Below are 21,375 nucleotides of genomic sequence, written 5' to 3' on the forward strand. Positions count from 1 at the left end.
TCAATGGAAGTTGTAAAGCCATTTTTTATCTCACATGAGGAGCTGTCTAAAAATGCTTCACTAAAACTAAGGAAGTTAAAAAAGTTTGCAAAATACCTGCAATTTTTTGGCAGTAAGTCTTCCAGAAATCATTCCTTTGTCATTATTTTGCTTTTTATGCTCATTGATCACTCCAATAATTCTTTGCTCTAGTTTGTTATTAATTACCACCTGTTAAGGCCAAAAAGGTCATATCATTTAGAAGCTAAATTATTAAAAAATTAAAAGCTTATCATACAGTTTTCTATATTCCTGCCAACCAACCCCAAAATTTCAGCTAAAATCAGATACAGTAATTATCATTTTTTGGACTACCACCCATTTGACCACATTCCTATCATTTCTTTAAGAAAAAATGTGGCACGAAAAAAGCAACAAGATAACACATGGCAAGGAAAAGCCTCTCAAGGGCAATGTCACAAGACATTGTCCTTGGACTACCCTTGGGTTGTTGTCACAAAGACAGATTCCTAAGCTCTATCCCAAACATACTGAATCAGAATTCTTGTAGGGAGCCCAGAAATCTGCCTTAATGTAAACCAGCGCAAGCACACAACCTAAAAGAATGAATGCTACACTAAAAAGAGGTATAACAAGTAAAACTGAAAACTAAATATATAATAAGAAGCTACACAAATTCTTTTGGCTTCTAGACTTTGATTCCTACTTTTTCCTACTAGGCATTTTATTTTCTGTTCTTTTGTTATTTTTGACCTAAAAGTACACAAGCATCTACTTACAAAAATATCTTCCATTTATTACTTTTTTAACTAAATGCCTACTATAAACAGCCCAAAAATATAATTCAGAAATTCGCAGTCTAGCCCAAAAAATATATATAAAGAGACAAATTATAACCCAGCATGCCAATTCTCAAAAATGATATATCAAGTAATAGCAGAATCACCAAGAAAATCAACTTGATGAGTTATAAAGGACTTCATAGAGGTCACAGAGGTTGACAAATAAAAACGGGAAATAAGGGCACTCTAGGCAGAGAGTACATGGGTAAAAGCTTGAAGTTGTAAAATCACAGATTTAGAAGAACAAAAGAGATATTCATGAGATGTCCCATGAACTAAAATATTAAATAAAGATCAGAGTAGTAGAGAGGAGGATGAAAAGGTATTCTAAGACAGACCTGAAAAAATGTATATGCCATGCTTAGAAGTTTAGATCTTAACCAGACCTTCCTTCATTTCTTACAGTCTCTCAACATATGTGTATGATTTACTTCTTTTTAGTAGAGATTAGCTCTTAGAGTACTATTTACAAAAATTTAAAACACTCCATCATTTTCTTACATTTAAGGATACATCTTTTTTTGGGGAAAAAAGGGGGGAACATTTCTGGAAATGACTCAAAACCTTGGTTACTTACTTTCAAAACAGATTTATCCAGATTTGCAGGACCACTAGAATCATTTGCAGAATTAAAACTATAAATTTTTGGACCTGTAAATAACACAAACAAATAGACAAGGCAATTTAATGATTAATATCTATTACATTATTTTAATTTTCCTCTAAAGAATGCTAAATATTAAATATTTGATTTCAGCTTTTCCCCCCCAATACTTCACCAAATAACTCAATCTAGTAGGTAGCAATATCCTCTCTAAATTTTAAACATTTTGCCAATTAGCATTCCTCCATGTTAATCAGTTTCTCATAAAATGCAAATGCCTACATATCTTTTAGGTTAAATCTATCTTTATCCTCCGATCTTTTAGTCTGATGCTTTTCTCCTAGCACTTAGCTGAGGCAAAACTTCTCAGAAGATATGATGGTTGGCAGAGTAGATGGACAATTTTAAAGAAAAAGCACTCTTTCTTGAAGGTGGTATGCTAAGTGAAAAGGGAGGTGGGAGTTTCTATCATCTTATCTCCTTGAAGTCCAGGGTTGCTATAGTTTCCTAGGGCTGCCATAACAAATTACCACAAACTTGATGGCTAAATACAACAGAAATTTATTCTCTCACAATTCTGGAAGCCAGAAGTCCAAAATCATGGTGTGAGCAGGACCATACTCTCTCTGAAGGCTCTAGGTAAGAATCCTTCCTTCCCTCTTCCAGCTTCTGGTGGCAGCATAACACCAGTCTCTGCCTCCTCCTTCACACAGCCTTCTTCCCTGTCTCTGGGTCCAAATTTCCCTCTCCTTTCTCTTGACACTCATCATTGGATTTAGGGATCATCCTAAATCTAGTATAATTTCATCTCAAGCTCCATAGATATGTAGAGCTTATTTCCAAACAAGGTCACATTCTGAGGTTCCAGGTGGACATGAATATTTGGGGGGACACTACTCACTCAACCCACTACAGTTGCCAAGTCTGTTCCAGTGAACAGAAATGCTGTCTAGTCTCAATCCTCTAACAATGAGTAACCAGGAAGCAATACACATTATTTTCAAACTTTTGGTCTCATGACCCCTTACTCTCTTAAAAATTACTGAGGATACAAATAGTTTTTGTTTATGTGGGTTATGTCTGTTGATACTTAGCATATTATAAATTAAAAGGGAAATTTTAAAATATTCATTCATTCACTGAAAATAATAAATCTGGCCAGGTGCAGTGGCTCTTGCCTGTAATCCCAGCACTTTGGGAGGCTGAGGTGGGAGTATCCCTTGAGCCCAGGAGTTTGAGACCAGTCTGGGCAACATAGTGAGACTTCGCCTCTACAAAAGTTATCCAGCCGTGGTAGCATGTCTGAAGTCCCAGAGGCTGAGGCAGGAAAACTGCTTGAACTCAGGAGTTCAAGGCTACAGTAGTGGCTGCAGTAAGCTGTGACTGCAACACTGCACTCCAGCCTGGGCGACAGAGTGAGACCCTGTCTCTAATAATAATAATAATAGGCCAGGTGTGGTGGCTCATGCCTGTAATCCCAGCACTTCGGGAGGCTGAGGCAGGCAGATCACATGGGGTCAGGAGTTTGAGACCAGCCTGGCCAACATGGCAAAACCCCATCTCTACTAAAAATACAAAAATTAGCTGGGCCTGGTGATGCATGCCTGTAATCCCAGCTACTTGGGAAGCTGAGGCAGGAGAACTGCTTTAACCCAGGAAGCAGAGGTTGCAGTGAGCCGAGACTGCACCACTGCACTCCAGCCTGGGCGACAGAGGGAGACTCTGTCTCAAAAAAACAAACAAAAGAACCTCAACAAAACAATAATATTAATAAAAATAAACCCGTTACGTAAATATAAATGATGCTTTTGATGAAATGACTATATTTTTCAAGACAAAAAAAAATTTCCATTTTTGCAAATCTCTTTAATACCTGGTATCTTAGTCTGCTCAGAGTGCCACAACAAAATACTACAGACTGCTGGATGGCTTTACCATCAGAAATTTATTTCTCATAGTTTTGGAGGTTGGGAAGTCCAAGATTAAGGTATCAGCAAGGTAGGTTTCATTCCGAGGCCTCTTCTCTTGGCATGTAGGTGGCCACCATCTTGCTATATGTTCAGATGGCTTTTTTTCTCTGTGCTTACTCAGAGAAACTGAGCTCTTTTAGGTATCTCATAAGGACACTAATCCTGTTGGATCAGGGCCCCATCCCTATGATCTCATTTAACCTTAGTACTTCCTTACAGTCCTTATCTCCAATTATAGCCACACTGTGGGTATGTTGAAAAACACACGAATTTCTGGAGGACACCGACATTCAGTTCATAACATCTGGCTTCTGCATTCAATCTGCTGTAACATTACACAACATGTAGCCACTGGACAACCTCACTGCATCATCATGAGAAAATGAGCATGAAAAATGGCAAATAACATCTCAGAATTATTATGAAAATAGTTTTCACTTCATGGAGCCCTTGGCAAACAAGTCTCAGGTTCCTTAGGACCTACTGAGCACACTTGGAGAACCACTGCTGTATAAGGATGATCCCAGGCCAGGTGTGGTGGCTCACGCCTGTAATCCCAACACTTTGGGAGGCCAAGGTGGGTGGATCACCTGAGATCGGGAGTTCGAGACCAGCCTGACCAACATGGAGAAACCCCATCTCTACTAAAAATACAAAATCAGCCCGGCGTGGTGGCGCATGCCTCTAATCCCAGCTACTCGGGAGGCTGAGGCAGGAGAATCGCTTGAACTTAGAAGGTGGAGGTGGCAGTGAGCCGAGATTGCGCCATTGCACTCCAGCCTGGGCAACAAGAATGAAACTCCATTTCAAAAAATAAATAAATAAATAAAAAGATAATGATTCCAGAATCATAAATCTACTTGCATGGTTTTTATACACCTTAAAATAAAAAAAGTATTTTTTCTACTTTGAGACATTTAAACATTAAATGTTCTTATGATTTTAAAGTCAAAGACTTTACTCTCTGCTGGGTTACATTAAGTTCTTCGTTTTAAGATGGTAGCTAATATAATTAGATATTTTAAAAGAATAAAAGTTTTTGAGAATAACTACTTGAAATTAACTTGTACATGTGGGCAGTCTGAGAGAAACATTTGTGGTTCTCTGAATTAGTGCTGTGCTATAGTTATGTCGGAGGTACCCAAAGCTACCTGGCATATGTAAAAAGATAATAACAACTCTGGTATAGTATTGTTAGTTTCCTTATCTTCTAGTCTCAAACTTTACCTTAATTCTAGCAATCTCTCTCATAAATTCATGCCAACGGTCATAAAGGAGAGTATATATTTAGTAGTCTTTAACTATTCCTAGGGGATCTTATCAATTATAGTAAGCTTGTGAACAAATTTACCATGCAGTTTTAGAGGTCCCCAAATGCATCAAGAGACCCCAGTTATAACCCTTTTAAAAAGTTATAGATAGATGAGCAGTCCGTTACGAAGATTACACGGAGAAACAGTTCAAAGTTGATGTGTTACTGACAAGAGTAAGACTGTAAATTCCTTTAAAAATGCCAGCCTGGGCAACATGGTGAAACCCCATCTCCACAAAAAATACAAAAAAATTAGCTAGGTGTGGTGGCTTGTGCCTGTAATCCCAGCTACTTGGGAGGCTGAGATGGGAGGATTGCTTGAGCCTGGGAGGCAGAGGTTGTAGTGACCCACTGGACGACAGAGTGACCCTATCTCAAAAACAAAAACAAAAACAAAAAAACAAACTGGTTGGTTTTTAATTTACCCAGTTGAAAAGATTAAAGTAAATTCTCATTTGTCTCCTCCAAACAATTCACCTAAGAGTTTCAACTGTATCACTTCCTTGAAATGGGCTTATACTGCAAACTTCCAGAGGGTAAATAAAAGAGCTGAATTTCTGAAAAATGATCAGAGAAATCAAGGAACATTCACTGGGCCACATTCACTTTTGCCAAGTAAAGTGCATAAGATTTATGACAGCTACTTTCCTTATTGCCTGGAGACTTTTACAATTTTTGATCTTGTGTTAAAGATGGTGGAAGTTACTGGAAATCTGACTGGAAGTAAGGATGTTAGTATGCAGTATCTCCAAGGCAAAGTATTATGAATTCCAAATTTATAAATGAAAGGTCATGGGACGATGCAACATATATAGCTGGCTCTCAAAAATATTTATTACATTAAAGTTGAAGCATAGACAAACTGATTTCCTCAAAATGACTCAGCTAATTTAAAAAAAAAATCAACTAGAATCAGTTTCTTATTGCCCAATATTCTTTTCTTTTGCTACATATTCTTTTTATACTGTATTTTAAAGGAAAAAACAATGCTAATGACGCACTATGACTAAGACATTCACTTTGAGTTGTTAGCACTCTGATTCCCTTCTGATCAACAGTGTGTACATCTGCAGAATGGTTAATCAAGCAAGGGACCAAAACAGGGACTCTGGTGGTAAACAGATCCAGTCCCTGTCCTCATGGGGCTTATAATCTGGAACAGTAATATAATTAGTAAGCAACTAATTACTCAAATGAGTAATAAAGGGGAAGTGCAGAGTGCCAAGAGAATAGATGAGGGTGAACTGATGTAGTCTGAGCAATTAAGGCCTATGAGGAAGTACATACCGCCAGGGCTGCCTGACTAATCATTTTGAAATGTAAACCAGCTAAAGTTTCTCCTTTACTTAATACCAACACCGGCCCCCACTTCCCATTGCACTTGCTCTGGCTCCTTCCCAGACTTCCAGCCACATTTTAACTCTTTTTTCCTTCACTCCAGCCACACAGCACTATCTTCTTACAACATGTCAAACTTGTTTCCACCTTAGGGTCTTTAGGCTTGTTTCTCCCTCTGCCACAAATACTCTGCAGATCATCTCAGTTTAAATGTTTTCTAAGGGAAGCTATTCCTATTCCAAACCAAAATAGACCCTCTGTTCTCCATTTAATCTTTACCAAGTCACCATTTTCTGTTCCTCATAGCACTTTTCCTATTTTGGTGACCCTAAAAAAGAAAATTATAATGGCTTTTATAAATTTGTGACATCCATTCCTCATTCTTATTCCCCTCTTAAAATTTTAAGCCTCAACTAGGTTCAAGAATTTTCAGAAACACAAGCCTCTTGGTTGGAAGAGAAAAATTACTGAACCTCTTATTTTGGTCTCAGTTATAACATGATAAAGCAGCTTAATTATAATTAGGCTAATGAAGTGGCACTTCTAAAGCGAAAGCACAGGAATGGAAAGAAGAAAGAAAAGGCAAAGGGGAGGACAGTAAAAGAAAGATGGGGAAAGGTCTTGCCATTCCTGTAACACTCCAGGCTTGCATCTCAAGGCCCTTCTGTTCCCTCTCCCCAGAAGGCTCTTTACCCAGTCATCTGTGTAACTACTTTACCTGCCTCCTTTCCTCAAATGTCACCTTCTTATATGATGCCTTCCTTCCGTGACCATCCTATTTAATACTGAACCTCTCCCTACCCTCCTCCCTATTTGGCCTCTTCAAAAATTCTTTGATGAACAAATGAAATGAAAAAAAAAAAAGAGTGGTAAGAATACCCCAAATTGTGCAAGCCATTTGGTAATTATGTACCTCTACGATAGAGGACAATTTTGACCAGCTGTGCTGTGTACAATCCTTCAAACTGGAAAGATAAGGAGGGATGGAAGTAGAGTAGAACCATTACATCTACATTAGGAACCACACAGAGTTGAGCATTTTTCCACTTTTTTTCTCCAAAATAGATTTATTATATGTTATACTATATATTAAAAGCACCCCAAAATAAACCCAAAAGTTATGTGCAAATTTAGTAGATAACCTCTAGTTTTTTTCTCTTGATTTCTTGGTCTTAATAATTCCTTTGAACTTTCCTTACCAGTTATCCAAGAAATTTTCTTCATGACGATATGCACAGCACTGGAGTAGATACTGGGGAAATGTTAACACATATCCATAAAACAGTTCCTACCTCCTGTAATTTTGTAGGATATATAAAATGTACAATTCTTTACATATCATAAGGCAAGACCTAACTATCAAAAAGAATGATTTAAACAACTATGATACGTCAGTTGTGAATAGCAGGAAGAATTCAAAAGGGAGTTGTCATTTCTGAAATGGATATTTTAAGGTTTTGGTAGACGATGTTAGGGACAGATTGCACACTATGAAGAAAAACATGGCAAGAATAAATATGAAGAAGAAAGCCAAGAGCTCCATTTGGAGAAATGAAAACACACCAGATTTGCTATGGTTGAATAGAGGAAATATTAAAAGGCTAGAAAGAGGGTTTTAGAAGCTAGCTAAATGATTTGGACTTCATTGCAAAGTCAGTGAGGATGCCATGGAAGAAAACAAGAAGTGTTACACGACCAAAGCAGCATTTCTGAAAGACCAGTCTGATGTTGATATGCAAGACCAACTGGAGGAAGCAAAATGAGCACAGCTATGGAGACCTATTAAAAGACTTTGTTGGTACTCCAGGAATTCACAGGTACCTAGACTAGGGTGTGAACTACACAAATGCAAAGCGAAATATGGAAAAACAGAAACAAGGAAGTCGAAGGAAAAGTTAGTTTGGGGAAAGAAGAGTAGTTTAGTACTAGCCCTGTTAAATTTGAGATGCTTGCAAAAAATAGGGTCAGAGGATCTAGGAAAATGTATAAATTGCCGACTTGAGCTTGAAAGACAGGCCATCTATAAAGGAAAAGATAGAAGTAATGGAAATAGATGAACACTCCTAGAAGGACTTTAGGAGTGAACTATACTGTCAAGGATTGACACCTTGAGAAAGGGTCACATTTTGGGGCTGGAGGAAAGGGAAGCCAAAGAATACAACAAATGACTATCAGTTCAAATAATTCACAGGAATGTCAATAAAAGACAAAGGAAAAGTAAAAAAGAGGCTGATCCATAGAGTAAAACTGCCACAGTTGTCAGGGAGAAATTCTATGTATTTGTAATTACAAGCATACTAACTCTGTAGCTAAAACACTACAATAAATTGCAAGGCAAATAACTGTTTCCACCAGTTCTAGGTAAAGGTCTGGTACCTGCCTACTTTTTCAGTCTCATCTCTTTTCCTCCTTTGGCAATGCTTTATGTTCTATGAATTCCTCAAGAGCCCTAAGCTCTTTCCTGACGCAAAATTTTTACACATGATGTTCACTATCCCCGCCTGGAATACTAATTTCGCCATGCTTCACAGAGTTAACTCCTTTTCATCCTCCTGATCTCAGCTTAACAGTTACATTTCCAGACACTATCCATGATACCTGCTCATCCCCAGAAAAATTAGATTACCCTGTTAAACTGTCTTCCCAGGCTTTTCTTTGTGGCACTTATCTATTATAAGGCTATAAATATGTCTGTGTGCGTTATCTGTCAGTTAATGCCTATCTCTGACATTAGACTGGCAAGCTCCATGAGGTGATGTCTCTATTTTGCTCATCACATTCCTCATATCTTATCAGATACATACTAAATATTTGCGTATATACACATAAATGCTCAGCAAATATTTCTTGAATATTCCAATAAGTACAAGCAAACAACCCCAGAAGAACACAACAGCATGTAATTGTTCAACTTTTGAGCTCAACCGTAATAGTGGCCTGCTCATCTGCAGCAGGAATCGGCCATCTACAAGTTGAGTTGTCAAATCAATTTGTTCAGTAAGCAAAAATACATGGCGGCAGAAACAAGCGCGGACAATTTTACAATAGGTTACACGTAACCAATGTGTAACCAGTGTGTATGTCCTGTAATTTTTATTAAGTACTGATTTTTCCAGAACGCATAGAGAGACTAGATTGCTGCTGAAAATGATATGAAGGACAGACAGAAAATGGGGCTGGCTGGCACCAGGAGGTCAGGAACTCCACTCAGTACTCGTCTTTGCATTAGTGTAGCTAGCTGAGATGGTACTCAGGATGGATCCCTGCTGAAACAGAAGCTAATGCAATTATTTTGTTTTTAGAAGGGGAAAAAGTGTGAATTAAAAGGGAGATGACAGGCTGCAACAGGGTTACTGTCAGAATTTTGGAGGCCCAAAGAGCTTCGACTTTTAATCTAAGACAAGGCCACCCCATGGGGAGCTAGCAGCCCGAGTGTTGGGAGATAGAAATGTTGGGCCCGAAGCTCCTCCCGGGTTCTAAGGTCCTTTCCTCAGGACAACCAGCAGGGTCTCAGCGCAGACAGCCAGGGGCTGGGGGACCCCTCGTACCTTGCTTGATACGGGGCTCCCTGGCGCTGGCAGCGGCAGCGGGGGCCGGCCTCGACACCGGCTTTTTGCTTTGGGCCTCCCCGGCAATTCCAGCCTCTGCAGATTTGGCTCTGGAAGCAGACACGGCGGCTCGGACCACCGCGGCCGCTGGAGCCTTGTGTTTCTTGTTTTTTCCGCCCATGTTGCAGCTGCGGCAGAAGATCCTTCGCGGCCCAGGCCCGGGCGCTACTACTACACAGCCGAAAGCTCTTCACATTCCCCGGCTCCCGGGGCCGCCACCCTGAGCTTCGATCCGGGCTTCTCGGGCCGGGGCGACCGCTGCCTCGCAATTGGTCGAATTCAGCAGGCTCCGCCTCCTCGAGTCGCCAGCTGCCTGCCACACGCCAGGCTCCGCGAGCCACTCTCGCTCTTTAGCCACTGAGCAGCTTATCCACTTCTCGTCGGAAAGGAAAGGAAAGCAGGGGGGGAGAAAAAAAGGCGTCACGAGAACATTTTTGTTGGTCGTGCGACTCGACTACTTTTGTCTCCTGCGGGCCACTGTTGAACCTTCACGAGACGTCACCGTCTTCGGTCGCGGGGCATCGTGGGTAGGAGGGAGATTCGCTCTCAAAGCTCCGAAAGATGGCGGACGCATTCGGAGATGAGCTGTTTAGCGTGTTCGAGAGCGACTCGACCAATGAGGCGGGAACCAAAAAAGACAAGGAAAAGGACAAGGGGAAATGGAAGGGGCCTCCAGGGTCTGCAGACAAGGCAGGGTAAGGAAGAAGTTCTAGTTGTTGCTTTTATTTTGTTTCTCGGTACTGGGGAAGAAAACACTACTCTCTTAGGAAGGAGCACGAGAAAGTGAAGTGTACGTTCAGGGGCGTTGGGAAGTTAAGGGGTTCCAGAAAAAAGTTGGAGAGGGTGGAAGAATGTTGTTTCGAGGAAGCGGGGTGTTGGCGTTTTGTGGTGTCTGCAGGCAGCGTGAGCTTCTGCTTCACTTCCCTTACGTCGATGTTACTGTTTCTATCCCCGTCTTCGCGGTTGTCTTCTGGGTTCTGTAGCCACAGCACCAGCTCAACACCTGGCACATAGTCGTTAATAAACAAAACGAATGATTGAGTAAAGGGTGAAAAAGTTAAGAAAAAAATGATATGAATTGATTTGGAGGGGAAAAGGCAGATGATAACATGAGACGGGAGAGACATTTAATCTCCAAAATGTACTAGTTTTCTCTTCCGTAAAATGGAGATAATAGTGCCTACCACTGGTGGTGATGTGAGGATTCAATGAGATATACATGTAAAGTGCCTAACCATGGTCAGCTAGCTATCACTAATGGATGTTAGCTACCGTGAGTTTATCGAGAAAAAATTTAAAAATTACTGGACCCTACCCATATGTTTAGACTGGTGCATACAGCCACCAGAAAGTGTACAGATCTGTTTATAGTAGAACAAGGAAAAGCTATTACTTAAACAAAGTAAGGTGATTAATTATCAATCAACAAAATATACTCTTGGCATAGTGGGGCCAGATACCCAATAGATGCTTGAAATTAAATTAGACATGATTTTGCTCTCAAGGAATTTTCGGTGGAGGGAAAGAGAATAGGTACGAGAAAAGAACAAGGGAAAGGAAGTCAAAAGATGTTTAATTTGCATTGCAGGGTGAAAAAAAGGGGGACGTTCAGAAGTTTTGATATAGCGATAAAATTAATTTAGCTTAAGACAGTGTGAAGGGATGCTAGTATATCCATAGGAAAATGTCCACTGGGTAGTTTTAATAGAGTTTTGGAGAGTGACCAGGACTGGAGGTATATATTTGAATATCATTTGAATTGGTCTCCTTGAGGCGGAGATCCCTGTGGGAAAGTAAGTGACACAACACAGAACGTCTGGAGAGGGTACATAGCCTAAATGAGAGATTAGAGGCATAACAGAAAATTCTATCAGGAGTGTGAAATGTCACATAAGTGAGTGGAACAAAGTGGAAAAATAGTCTACTCGCATTAAGTTGGATTGGGAGAGTTTGGGGAGGCTTTTCAGAGAAAATAAGAAAGGAAGACCAATTATTTTTATTTTTTTCGAGACAGGAAGTAATAGTTGCTAGAGTGTTTGAATGGGCAACTATGATGTTATGAAGACAATACATATGTAATTTACCATGTTAGTATATACTTTACCTCAAATTTGCTAGGGTAAAATGAGTTTGATTTGCATCGTAGTTGGGGTAAGCTGTTTAACAACCTTCCAAAATGAAAAGAGGAAATAAAAATCTAATTTACATTTAATTGCATTAGGAAATGAATATTAGAGAAGGGAAATAAGAAAACAACAGAAGAACATTGGTAGCTTAAAGGGTTTTGTTTACTACTAACACTTGTAGCAAGGTCTTCTAGGTATTTGTGAGAAAAAAAATCCTGGCCGGGCACGGTGGCTCATGCCTCTACCCACTTTGGGAGGCCGAGGTGGGCAGATCACCGGAGGTCAGGAGTTCGAGACCAGCTTGGCCAAAATGGCGAAACCCTGCCTCTACTAAAAATACAAAATTTAGCCAGACCTGGTGGCAGGCGCCTGTAATCCCAGCTACTCAGGAGGCTGAGGCAGGAGAATCGCTTGAACCTGGGAAGTGAAGGTTGCAGTGAGCCAAGATTGTGCCACTGCGCTCCAACCTGGGCAACAGAGCGAGACTCCATCTCAAAAAAGGAAAAGAAAAAATCCTATTTGCTTGATTGCAGTGACCATACTAACATGCATAGTGTGATTCTCATGTGATCTGTGTAACATAGGAGGGCAAATCATGGAACTTCAGAGGAACTTGCCCTTTGTTTAGTATTCTAGACCAAGTGGATGCTTTTTTAAAAAATTATTTCTTTATCTTTTAGAGATGGGGGTCTCATTTTCTCATCCAGGCTGGAGTGCACTGGTGCTTAGCAGCTTACAGTAATCTAGAACTCTTGGCCTCAAGCATTCCTCCCGGCTCAGCCTCTTGAATAGCCAGGAGTACAGGTGCACACCACCATGTCCTGCTAATTTTTAAAATGTTTTGTAGAGACGGGTGTCTCACTGTGTTGCCCAGGCTGGTTTCAAACTCCTGGCCTCAAGCAGTGCTCCCACCTTGGCCTCTCAAAGTGTTGGGATTACAAGTGTGAGCCACTGTGCACAGCCAGTGAGTACTTTTAAAAATAACTTTATGAGAATTATAAAACTATGTATATTGTATATAAAATAGTATGAAGAGCTTCATGTACCCATAACTCAGCTTCACCAATATCAAGTCATGGTCAGTCTATTCCTACATCTTTTTTTTAATCAAATGGAAGTTGTTTTTTTCTCCCTAAATATTTCAGTATTTATGTCATCCAACAAAACTAACAATAATTCCTTAATATCATTGAATACTGAATCTGCAGTGAGATGTCCCCAGTTGTCTCCTGGGTGTTTTTTTGATTACTGATATTTGAATCAGGATTCAGACAAAACCCTACACTGTTTTTATTGTTATAGCCCTTAAGTATTTTATGCTACAACAGCCTGCCTCTTTTTTCCTTCTGCTATTGATTTCTATTTTGGAGGGATGAGTGAGGGGAGAAACCAGGTCATCTATCCTGTGGAGTTTCCCACATCCTGGATTTGTTTTCTTAAACTGTCATTTAACTTGCTCCTGTATCCTCAAGTATTTTCTGTAAACTGTCCTCATCCCTAGAGCTACATTTTGTGACGTAATAGCCACTATCCTCACATAGCTGTTGAGCACTTCAAATATGACTTGTCAGAATTGAGATGTCCAGGGAGTGTAAAATGCACACCAGAATTGGAAAAGTTGTTACGAAAATTGTAAAATATCTCCTTAATTTTAATTTAGTTGTAATTGAAATGATAATATTTTGCATATATTGGGTTCAATGAAAGATATTAAAATTTATTTCAATAGTTTCTTTTTACCTTTTTAGATGTGGGTATTAGAAAATTTTAAATTACATATGCAGCTTGTAGCTTGTATATGTATGTATATATACTAGACTGCTCTGATCTAGTGGCTTGAGTAGATTCAGGTTCAATTTATTTCCTATTTCATTACATCATAATGTCTGAATAGTCTACTGTTCTAAGATTGACAAGTTGGTGAAAATAGTGTCACCTGATCCCTCATCCACCTTTCACATGATGGCTTTAGCACCTAGTGATAATTGCCTAGGTTCATTACTTCACTAGTACTTGCACAGTGGCGATTTTCTGTTTTTATCATTTCTCTCTGCATTTATTGCCTGGAATTCACCTATTTAAAAAGGCATTGTCTCATCAGCTGTTTGTTTACCTTGAAATACAGTTCATAAAAGGCAGGATAAATGCTTGATCGTTTCACAATTTTTAAGGAAATAAGTTGTGCCCTAAGGAAGTTTCAGTGGTGACCAACATGGGTGTATGATTATGTTTAGTTTCTTGGTGAATGAGTGGATTTTTATATATTTACTCCTTTGCACTTATTTCTTCTTCTTCTTTTTTTTTTTTTTTAATCTTATTGGGGTATAGTTGAAGTGCAGTAAACCACCACAATCAAGATAAACATTTCCATCACCCTCAGGAGTTTTTTTGTGCCCCTTTTTAATACATCCCTATCGCCACCTATCTAGAACTTATATTTTCTAGAATTTTATTTAAATACATTATGTATTCCAAACATGGCTTCTTTTACTCAACATAGTGCTTCTGAGATTCAGTCATGTGGTGTATATCAATAGTTTGTTTTTATTGCTGAATATTATTCTGTTTTACACATATAACATATTTGTTTATACCTCTGTTACTGGACATTTGAGTTGTTTCCGTTACGTTTTTTGAAACTTGGATTTCCAATGTTTTGATCAGTGAGGACTCTTTAGGTTGGCTCTTGTGTCTATTTGACAATACATCATCAGTCTTTGATAGCTTATGTGCTTTCTGGATTTTCTGGACTCACACTACACTTTCAGTGCCAAACTTGGAATCAGCCATATCTCTAAGGAGTCTCTAGTTTCTTGTAATGAGAAGTGTTATTTTGTGCTTAGGGTACACAATGCTACTGGATTTCATTGCTTTTAGGTTTTTACAGTACAAAGAACTAGGGAATCTTTGTTATAAAAAAATAGAATTCATACTGACATTTCCAATACAATTAATATCACAGGGTTTTTATTTAACTTTTTGGAATTTTATAAATGTATCATTTCTGGTTTCTGTTAAAAATCCTCATTCCTAGGCCAGGCACATGGCTCATGCCTGTAATTCCAGCACTTTCTGAGGCTGAGGCCGGTGAATCGCCTGAGCCTGGGAGTTCAGAAACAGCTTGGGCAACATGGTAAAACCCTGTCTCTACAAAAAAAAAAAAAATTTAGCTGGGTCTTGTGGCGTGCATCTGTAGTCCCTCCTAGTCAGGAGGCTGAGGTGGGAGGATCGCTTTAGCCCTGGGAGGTTGGGGCTGCAGGGAGCTGTGATCTTGACACTGCACTCTTTTCTGGGTAACAGAAAGAGACATGTTTAAAAAAAAAAAAGAAAAGAAAATCCTCATTCCTGCTGACAATTACATAAACATTTTCTTATATATACTTATAATAGTTTAAAAATAATTTTACTATTAATAAGATACTGAATGCAGTTGTGGTTCTTTTTGCCCTCAGAATATATCATGGTAACAGTGAAAATACTCTGTAGTAGTTCTTTTCTCTAAATGTTTATGCCACTAATTTGATATTTATTGTGTTCATTTGTTTCAGTGTATTTACAGTTTTTAAGAATTGCTAAAAATTTATTTTTTAAGAAACTATGTAAAAGATTTTATAGTTCCAAAATCAAAGTTTAAAACAGTACATTCTTGCTTCCATCCTTGCCCCTTCTTCCATTTCCTCCCTCCCCTTTAGTTTTTGCTTTGTCTCATTTGTTTTTGAAAATACTGAATTGCATGTACATGTTTGTCTATCAGTTTTCTTCATTTCTCACTACTTGTGCAAAAGGTAGCATTAAAAACTGTTCATCTTTTTTTACTTGATATTTTGACCAAGAGATCATCCTATATCAATATGTAGAGAGCTTTTTTTTTTTTTTTAAACAGCTGCATAGTTGCAATCCTTCAATCAATGTTCTCTGAATGGACATGGTATTATTTTCAGTCTTTTGCTGTTACAAATGATGCAACAATGTCTGTTTTGTACAAGTCTGTTTCATGTTGTTGTTGTTTGCTGTTTTATCTTTGGAATAGATTCTTAGAAGTGGAATTACTAGGTCAAAGAGAGTAACTAAGTAGGCATTTTTGCTAGGTGCAGCCAAATTCCTCTCCACAGGAGATACACCATTTTGTGTTTTCAACAGTGTGGTAGCAATGACAGTCCCCCAGTGATGTTCATGTCCCAATCCCTAGAACATTTGAAATTGTTAGGTTACTTGGCAAAGGAGAAAGTTGCAGATGGAGTTCATGCTGCTAATCAGTTGACCTTGAGGTGGAGAGAGAATTCTGGATTATCCAGGTGGGACCAAAGTGATAACAAAGATTCTTAAAGTGAAAGAAGGAAGCTGAAGGGAGAGAACCAGAAAGACAGCAACAATAGAGGGGCTCTGGCTGACTTTAAAGGTGGAGGAACGGGGTCATAAGCCAGAAAATGTGGGTGATCTCTAGAAGTGGAAGTGGCAAGGAAATGGATTTTCTCCCAGAGCCTTCAGGTAAGAACACAGCCCTGCCAACACAGTACCCTAATTTTGGTCTTATAAAACCTATATTGCACTTCTTTCTTACTGAACTATAAAACAGTAAATTTGTCCTATTTTAAGCCAACCGTCCCCAACCTTTTCAGCACCAGGGGCTGGTTTCATGGAAGATAATTTTTCCACAGACCAGGGGTAGGGGGATGGTTTCGGGATGAAAGTCTTCCACCTCAGATCATCAGGCATTAGATTCTAATAAAGAGTGCACAACCTAGATTCTTCACATGTACAGTTCACAGTAGGGTTTGTGCTCCCATGAGAATCTAATGCTGCTGCTGATCTGACTGGAGGCAGAGCTCAGGCAGTAATGTTCACTCACCCGCTGCTCACCTCCTGCTATGCAGCCTGCTTTCCTAACAGGCTATGGACTGCCTAGGGGTTGAGGGCCCGTTTTAAGCCACTGGGTGTATGGTAATTTGTTACAGCAGCAATAAAAAGTTGATACAAACAGTAATGTGGGAGAGTATTTTATGGCCTTTTTCACACAGTGTATTGAACTTGGCTTTTTGTCAATGAGATAGATGATTAAATGTATTTCAATTCGTGTTAATTTATATTTCTTTTTGTATGAATGAAGCAAAGCATCATAAGTTCAGAGGCTATTTGATTTTATTTGAGAATTGTTCATACCTTTTTTTTATCTTGAAAAAAGTGAATAGTTGGTCCTTCTTAATTTTTAGGACTTCTTTATAGACTAGGGATATTATTCCTCTAACGTAAATTGCAATATTTTCCCCAGTGTTTTGTCATTCAGAAAAATTTTAATATAGTCACATTTGTCATTCTTGTTGCTCTTGGATTTTTTGTCATGTTTTCTTCAAATCCTTGTATGGTTTTGTTTTTTACATGTGCATCTGATCCATTTTAAACCAGTGCTTTTCATAGTGTTAAACAGGTTGCCCAGACAGTCTAAAATCACTTTGACAAATATTTGTAATTATTTTTATTCTATAAATTTTTGGGGGGACAGAGGCAACAACCACAGAAAAAACACATATTCCATTGTGGCATAGAGCAATAGTTAACCCATTGGGGATTACTATCAGTTTAACTTCTTTGTAGCTCTCAGAATAGAACTATTTCTGAGTATATGTGTACTTCATACAGTTTTCATCAACTAAGAAGGTTGTTGTTGTACACTAGCATTTTAAAATAGTCTGTATTTATGATTGTGTATAATTGTACAGAGAAGTACAAGACTGTGGAGCTGGGGGCAGTGGCTCATGCCTGTAGTCCCAGCTACTAGGGAGGCTGGGGCCACCGTGGATAATACAGCCAGGACCCAACTTAAAAAAAAAAAACCTATGGAACACTTACATCATTGTTTCCTATCTCGGCAGAAATCAAATAAACACAGTTAGAAGTTACAACAGAAATGTTACTACTGACTTCACAGAAATAACCATCAGAAACTATTATGAACACCTCTACACATACAAACTAGAAAACCTACAAGAGGTGGATAAATTCTTAGACACATACACCCTCCCAAGACTGAGTCAGGAAGAAATTGATTCCCTAAACAGACCAGTAGTGAGCTCCAAAGTTCGATCAGTAATAAATAGCCTACCCACCAAAAAAAGCCCAGGACCTGATGGATTCACAGCAGAATTCTACCAGATGTACAAAGAAACGCTGGTAGCATTCCTACAGATATTATTCATAAAAATTGAGGAGGAAAGACTCCTCCCCAACTTACTCTATGAGGCCAGCATCATGTTGATATCAACAACGGGCAGAGACACAACAACGGAAAACTTCAGGCCACTATCCTTGATGAACATCAATGCAAAAATCCTCAGCAGAATACTTGCAAACCAAATCCAGCAGCACATCAAAAAGCTAATCCACCATGGTCAAGTAGGCTTCATCCCGAGAATGCAAGATTGGTTCAACATACAAATATCAATAAATGTGATTCATCACATGAACAGAGACTAAAGACAAAAAACCACAGTAGATGCAGAAAAGGCCTTCGATAAAATTCAACACCCCTCCATGTTAAAAACTCAGTAACCTAGGTATTGAAGGAACATACCTCAATATAATAGAGCCATCTCTGACAAATCCACAACCAACATTATAGTGCACAGGTGAAAGCTGGAAGCATTCCCCTTGAAAACTGGCACAAGACAAGGCTACCCTCTCTCACCACTTCTATTCAGCATAGTATTGGAAGTCCTAGCCAGAGCAGTCAGGCAAAAGAAAGAAAGAAAGGGCATCCAAATAGGAAAAGAGAAAGTCAAACTATCTGTAGACAACATGATTCTATATGTAGGAAACCCCATAGTCTGGGCCCAGACACTCACTTTTCAGCTGACAACTTCAGCAGAGCTGCAGGATACAAAAATTAGTGTGCAAAAATGATTAGTATTCTTATACATCAACAATAGCCAGACCGAGAGCCAGATCAGAAAGGCAATCTCATTCACAGTTGCCACAGACCTTCCCCGCTCCCACACACACACACCCTAGAAATACAGCTAACCAGGGAGGTGAAAGATATATGCAATGAGAATTACAAAATACTGTTCAAAGAAATCAGAGAAGACACAAACAAATAGAAAAACACCCCATGCTCATGAATAGGAAGAATCAGTATCATGGAAATGGCTGTAGTGCCCAAAGCAATGTACAGATTCAATACTATTCCTATCAGACTACCAATGACATTTTTCACAGAACTAGAAAAACCTATTTTAGAATTTATATGGAACCAAAAATAGCCAAGGCAGTCCTAAGCAAAAAGAACAAAGCTGAAGGCATCACGTTACCCTACTTCAAACTATACTACAAGGCTACAGTAACCAAACAGCATGATACTGGTACAAAACAAGCACATTGAGCAATGGAACAGAATAGAGAGCCAGAAATAAGGCCACATATCTACAACCATCTGATCTTTGACAAAGCTAACAAAACGAAGCAATGGGAAAAAAAACTCGCTATTCAGTAAATGGTGCTGGGATGACTGGCTAGCCATATGCGGAAAATTGAAGGTGGACTCCTTCTTTATACCATGTACAAAAATCAACTCAAGATGGATTAAAGACAGATGTAAAATCCAAAACTACAAAATCCCTGGAAGACAACCTAGGCAGTATCATCCTGGACCTAGGAACGGGCAAAGATCTGATGACGAAGATACCAAAAGCCATCGCAACAAAAGCAAAAATTGACAAGTGGGATCTAATTAAACTTTTTTTTTGAGACGGAGTCTCACTCTGTCGCCCAGGCTGGAGTGCAGTGGCCGGATCTCAGCTCACTGCAAGCTCCACCTCCCGGGTTTACGCCATTCTCCTGCCTCAGCCTCCCGAGTAGCTGGGACTACAGGCGCCCACCACCTCGCCCGGCTAGTTTTTTGTATTTTTTAGTAGAGACAGGGTTTCACCGTGTTAGCCAGGATGGTCTCGATCTCCTGACCTCGTGATCCGCCCGTCTCGGCCTCCCAAAGTGCTGGGATTACAGGCTTGAGCCACCGTGCCCAGCCTAAAAGCCATCGCAACAAAAGTAAAAATTGACAAGTGGGCTCTAATTAAACTTAAAGAGCTTCCATACAGCAAAAGAAACTATCAACAGAGTAAACAGACAACCCACAGAATGGGAGAAAATTTTTGCAAACTATACCGTTGACAAAGGTCTAATATGCAGCATTTATAAGGAGCTTAAATTTACAGGAGAAAAACAATCCTATTAAAACGTGGACAAAGGACACAAACAGACATTTCTCGAAAGAAGACATACATGGGGCCAACAAACGTAAAAAAACTCAATATCACTGATCATTAGAGAATTGCAAATCAAAACCGCAATGAGATACCATCTAACACCAGTCAGAATGGCTATTACTAAGAACTAAAAAAATAAGAGATGCTGTCAAGGTTGCTGAGAAAAGGGATCGCTTAAAACCGTTGGTGGGAGTGTAAATCAGTTTAACCGTTGTGGAAAGCAGTAAGGCAATTCATCAAAGAGCTAAAAACAGATACACCGTTAGACCCAGCAATCCCATTACTGGGTATATACCCAGTGGAATATAAAGCATTCTGCCATAAAGACACATGCATGTGAATGTTCATTGCAGCACCATTCACAATATCAAAGACATGGAATCAACCCAAATGCCCATCAATGACAGATTGAATAAAGAAAATGTGGTACATATACACTGTGAAATGTTATGTAGCCATGAAAAAGAATAAGATCGTCCTTAGCAAACTAATGCAGGAACAGAAAACCAAATACCACATGTTCTTGCTTATAAATGGGAGCTAAAAGATAACTTATGAACACAAAGAAAGAAACAACAGACACTGGGGTCTACTTTGTAGGGGGTTGGAAGGAGGGAGAGGAGCAGAAAACATAACTCTTGGACACTGGCCTTAATACCTAGGTGATGAAATAATATGTACAGCAAACCTCCATGATGTGTTTAACTGCGTAGCAAACCTTCACATGTACCCCCAAACCTAAAATAAAAGTTTAAAAAGACCAAATACTTCTGCTTGGCACATGTTCTTCTCTAGGCGAGACACAATGGTTATGCACAACGGTCACTGCTTAACTATTATTAACACTTAACAGTGCACACTTAACAGTGTGAGTACTTAAAAAAAAAAACTTCTTATTTGACATAATTTCAGACTTAGAGAAAATATATAAGAATGGCACCAAAATTCTTGTACACCTTCACTCAAATATTCTAAATTTTAACATTTTACCACATTTACTTTATCCTCTCTTCCTTTTCCTTCCCATACATGCATATGTGTATGTGTATGTTTGTGGATATATGCTTTTTTCTGAACTGTTTAGAGTAAGTTGCAGATATGTTGCCCATTTACCTCTAAATTCCTAAGTTGCTTAGTGTGTGTTTTCCGAAGATGAGAGCATTCTTTTATGTAACCACAGTTCAGTTTATAGTTATCAAAATTAGGAAATTGTATATTGATACAGTACTGTTACCTAATCTGCAGACTTATCCAGATTTTGCCAATTGCTTTAATGTCCTTTATAAGAAAATAATTCTATATAGAATTAAGTGATTT

At 39.1% G+C, this 21,375-nt stretch overlaps 2 protein-coding genes across 6 annotated transcripts in view; one reads left to right on the top strand and one right to left on the bottom strand.

Annotated features, from left to right (window-relative positions):
• The window catches only part of DHX29 (DExH-box helicase 29), a 54,723-nt gene extending 44,806 nt beyond the window's left edge, over positions 1-9,917 (bottom strand). For all 4 annotated transcript variants that reach the window (XR_010587373.1, XR_012413663.1, XM_005556906.4 and 1 more), the window contains exons 1-3: positions 9,615-9,917; positions 1,420-1,493; positions 97-210 (exon numbers count right to left, since the gene is read on the bottom strand). Coding sequence is in view for 1 of the 4 variants with exons in the window: in XM_005556906.4 (XP_005556963.3) it covers positions 97-210; positions 1,420-1,493; positions 9,615-9,795 (369 nt within the window). In the remaining 3 variants the exon portion in view is untranslated. The remainder of the gene's footprint in view (positions 1-96; positions 211-1,419; positions 1,494-9,614) is intronic.
• Positions 9,918-10,207: 290 nt separating this feature from the next.
• Positions 10,208-21,375, top strand: part of MTREX (Mtr4 exosome RNA helicase) — a 126,356-nt gene continuing 115,188 nt past the window's right edge. For both annotated transcript variants that reach the window (XM_005556905.5, XM_045393716.3), the window contains exon 1: positions 10,208-10,369. In XM_005556905.5, the coding sequence (XP_005556962.1) occupies positions 10,236-10,369 (134 nt within the window). In that variant the 5' untranslated portion in view covers positions 10,208-10,235. The remainder of the gene's footprint in view (positions 10,370-21,375) is intronic.

The sequence above is a fragment of the Macaca fascicularis genome, chromosome 6 (assembly GCF_037993035.2).
Source record: "Macaca fascicularis isolate 582-1 chromosome 6, T2T-MFA8v1.1".
Taxonomy (NCBI): domain Eukaryota; kingdom Metazoa; phylum Chordata; class Mammalia; order Primates; family Cercopithecidae; genus Macaca; species Macaca fascicularis.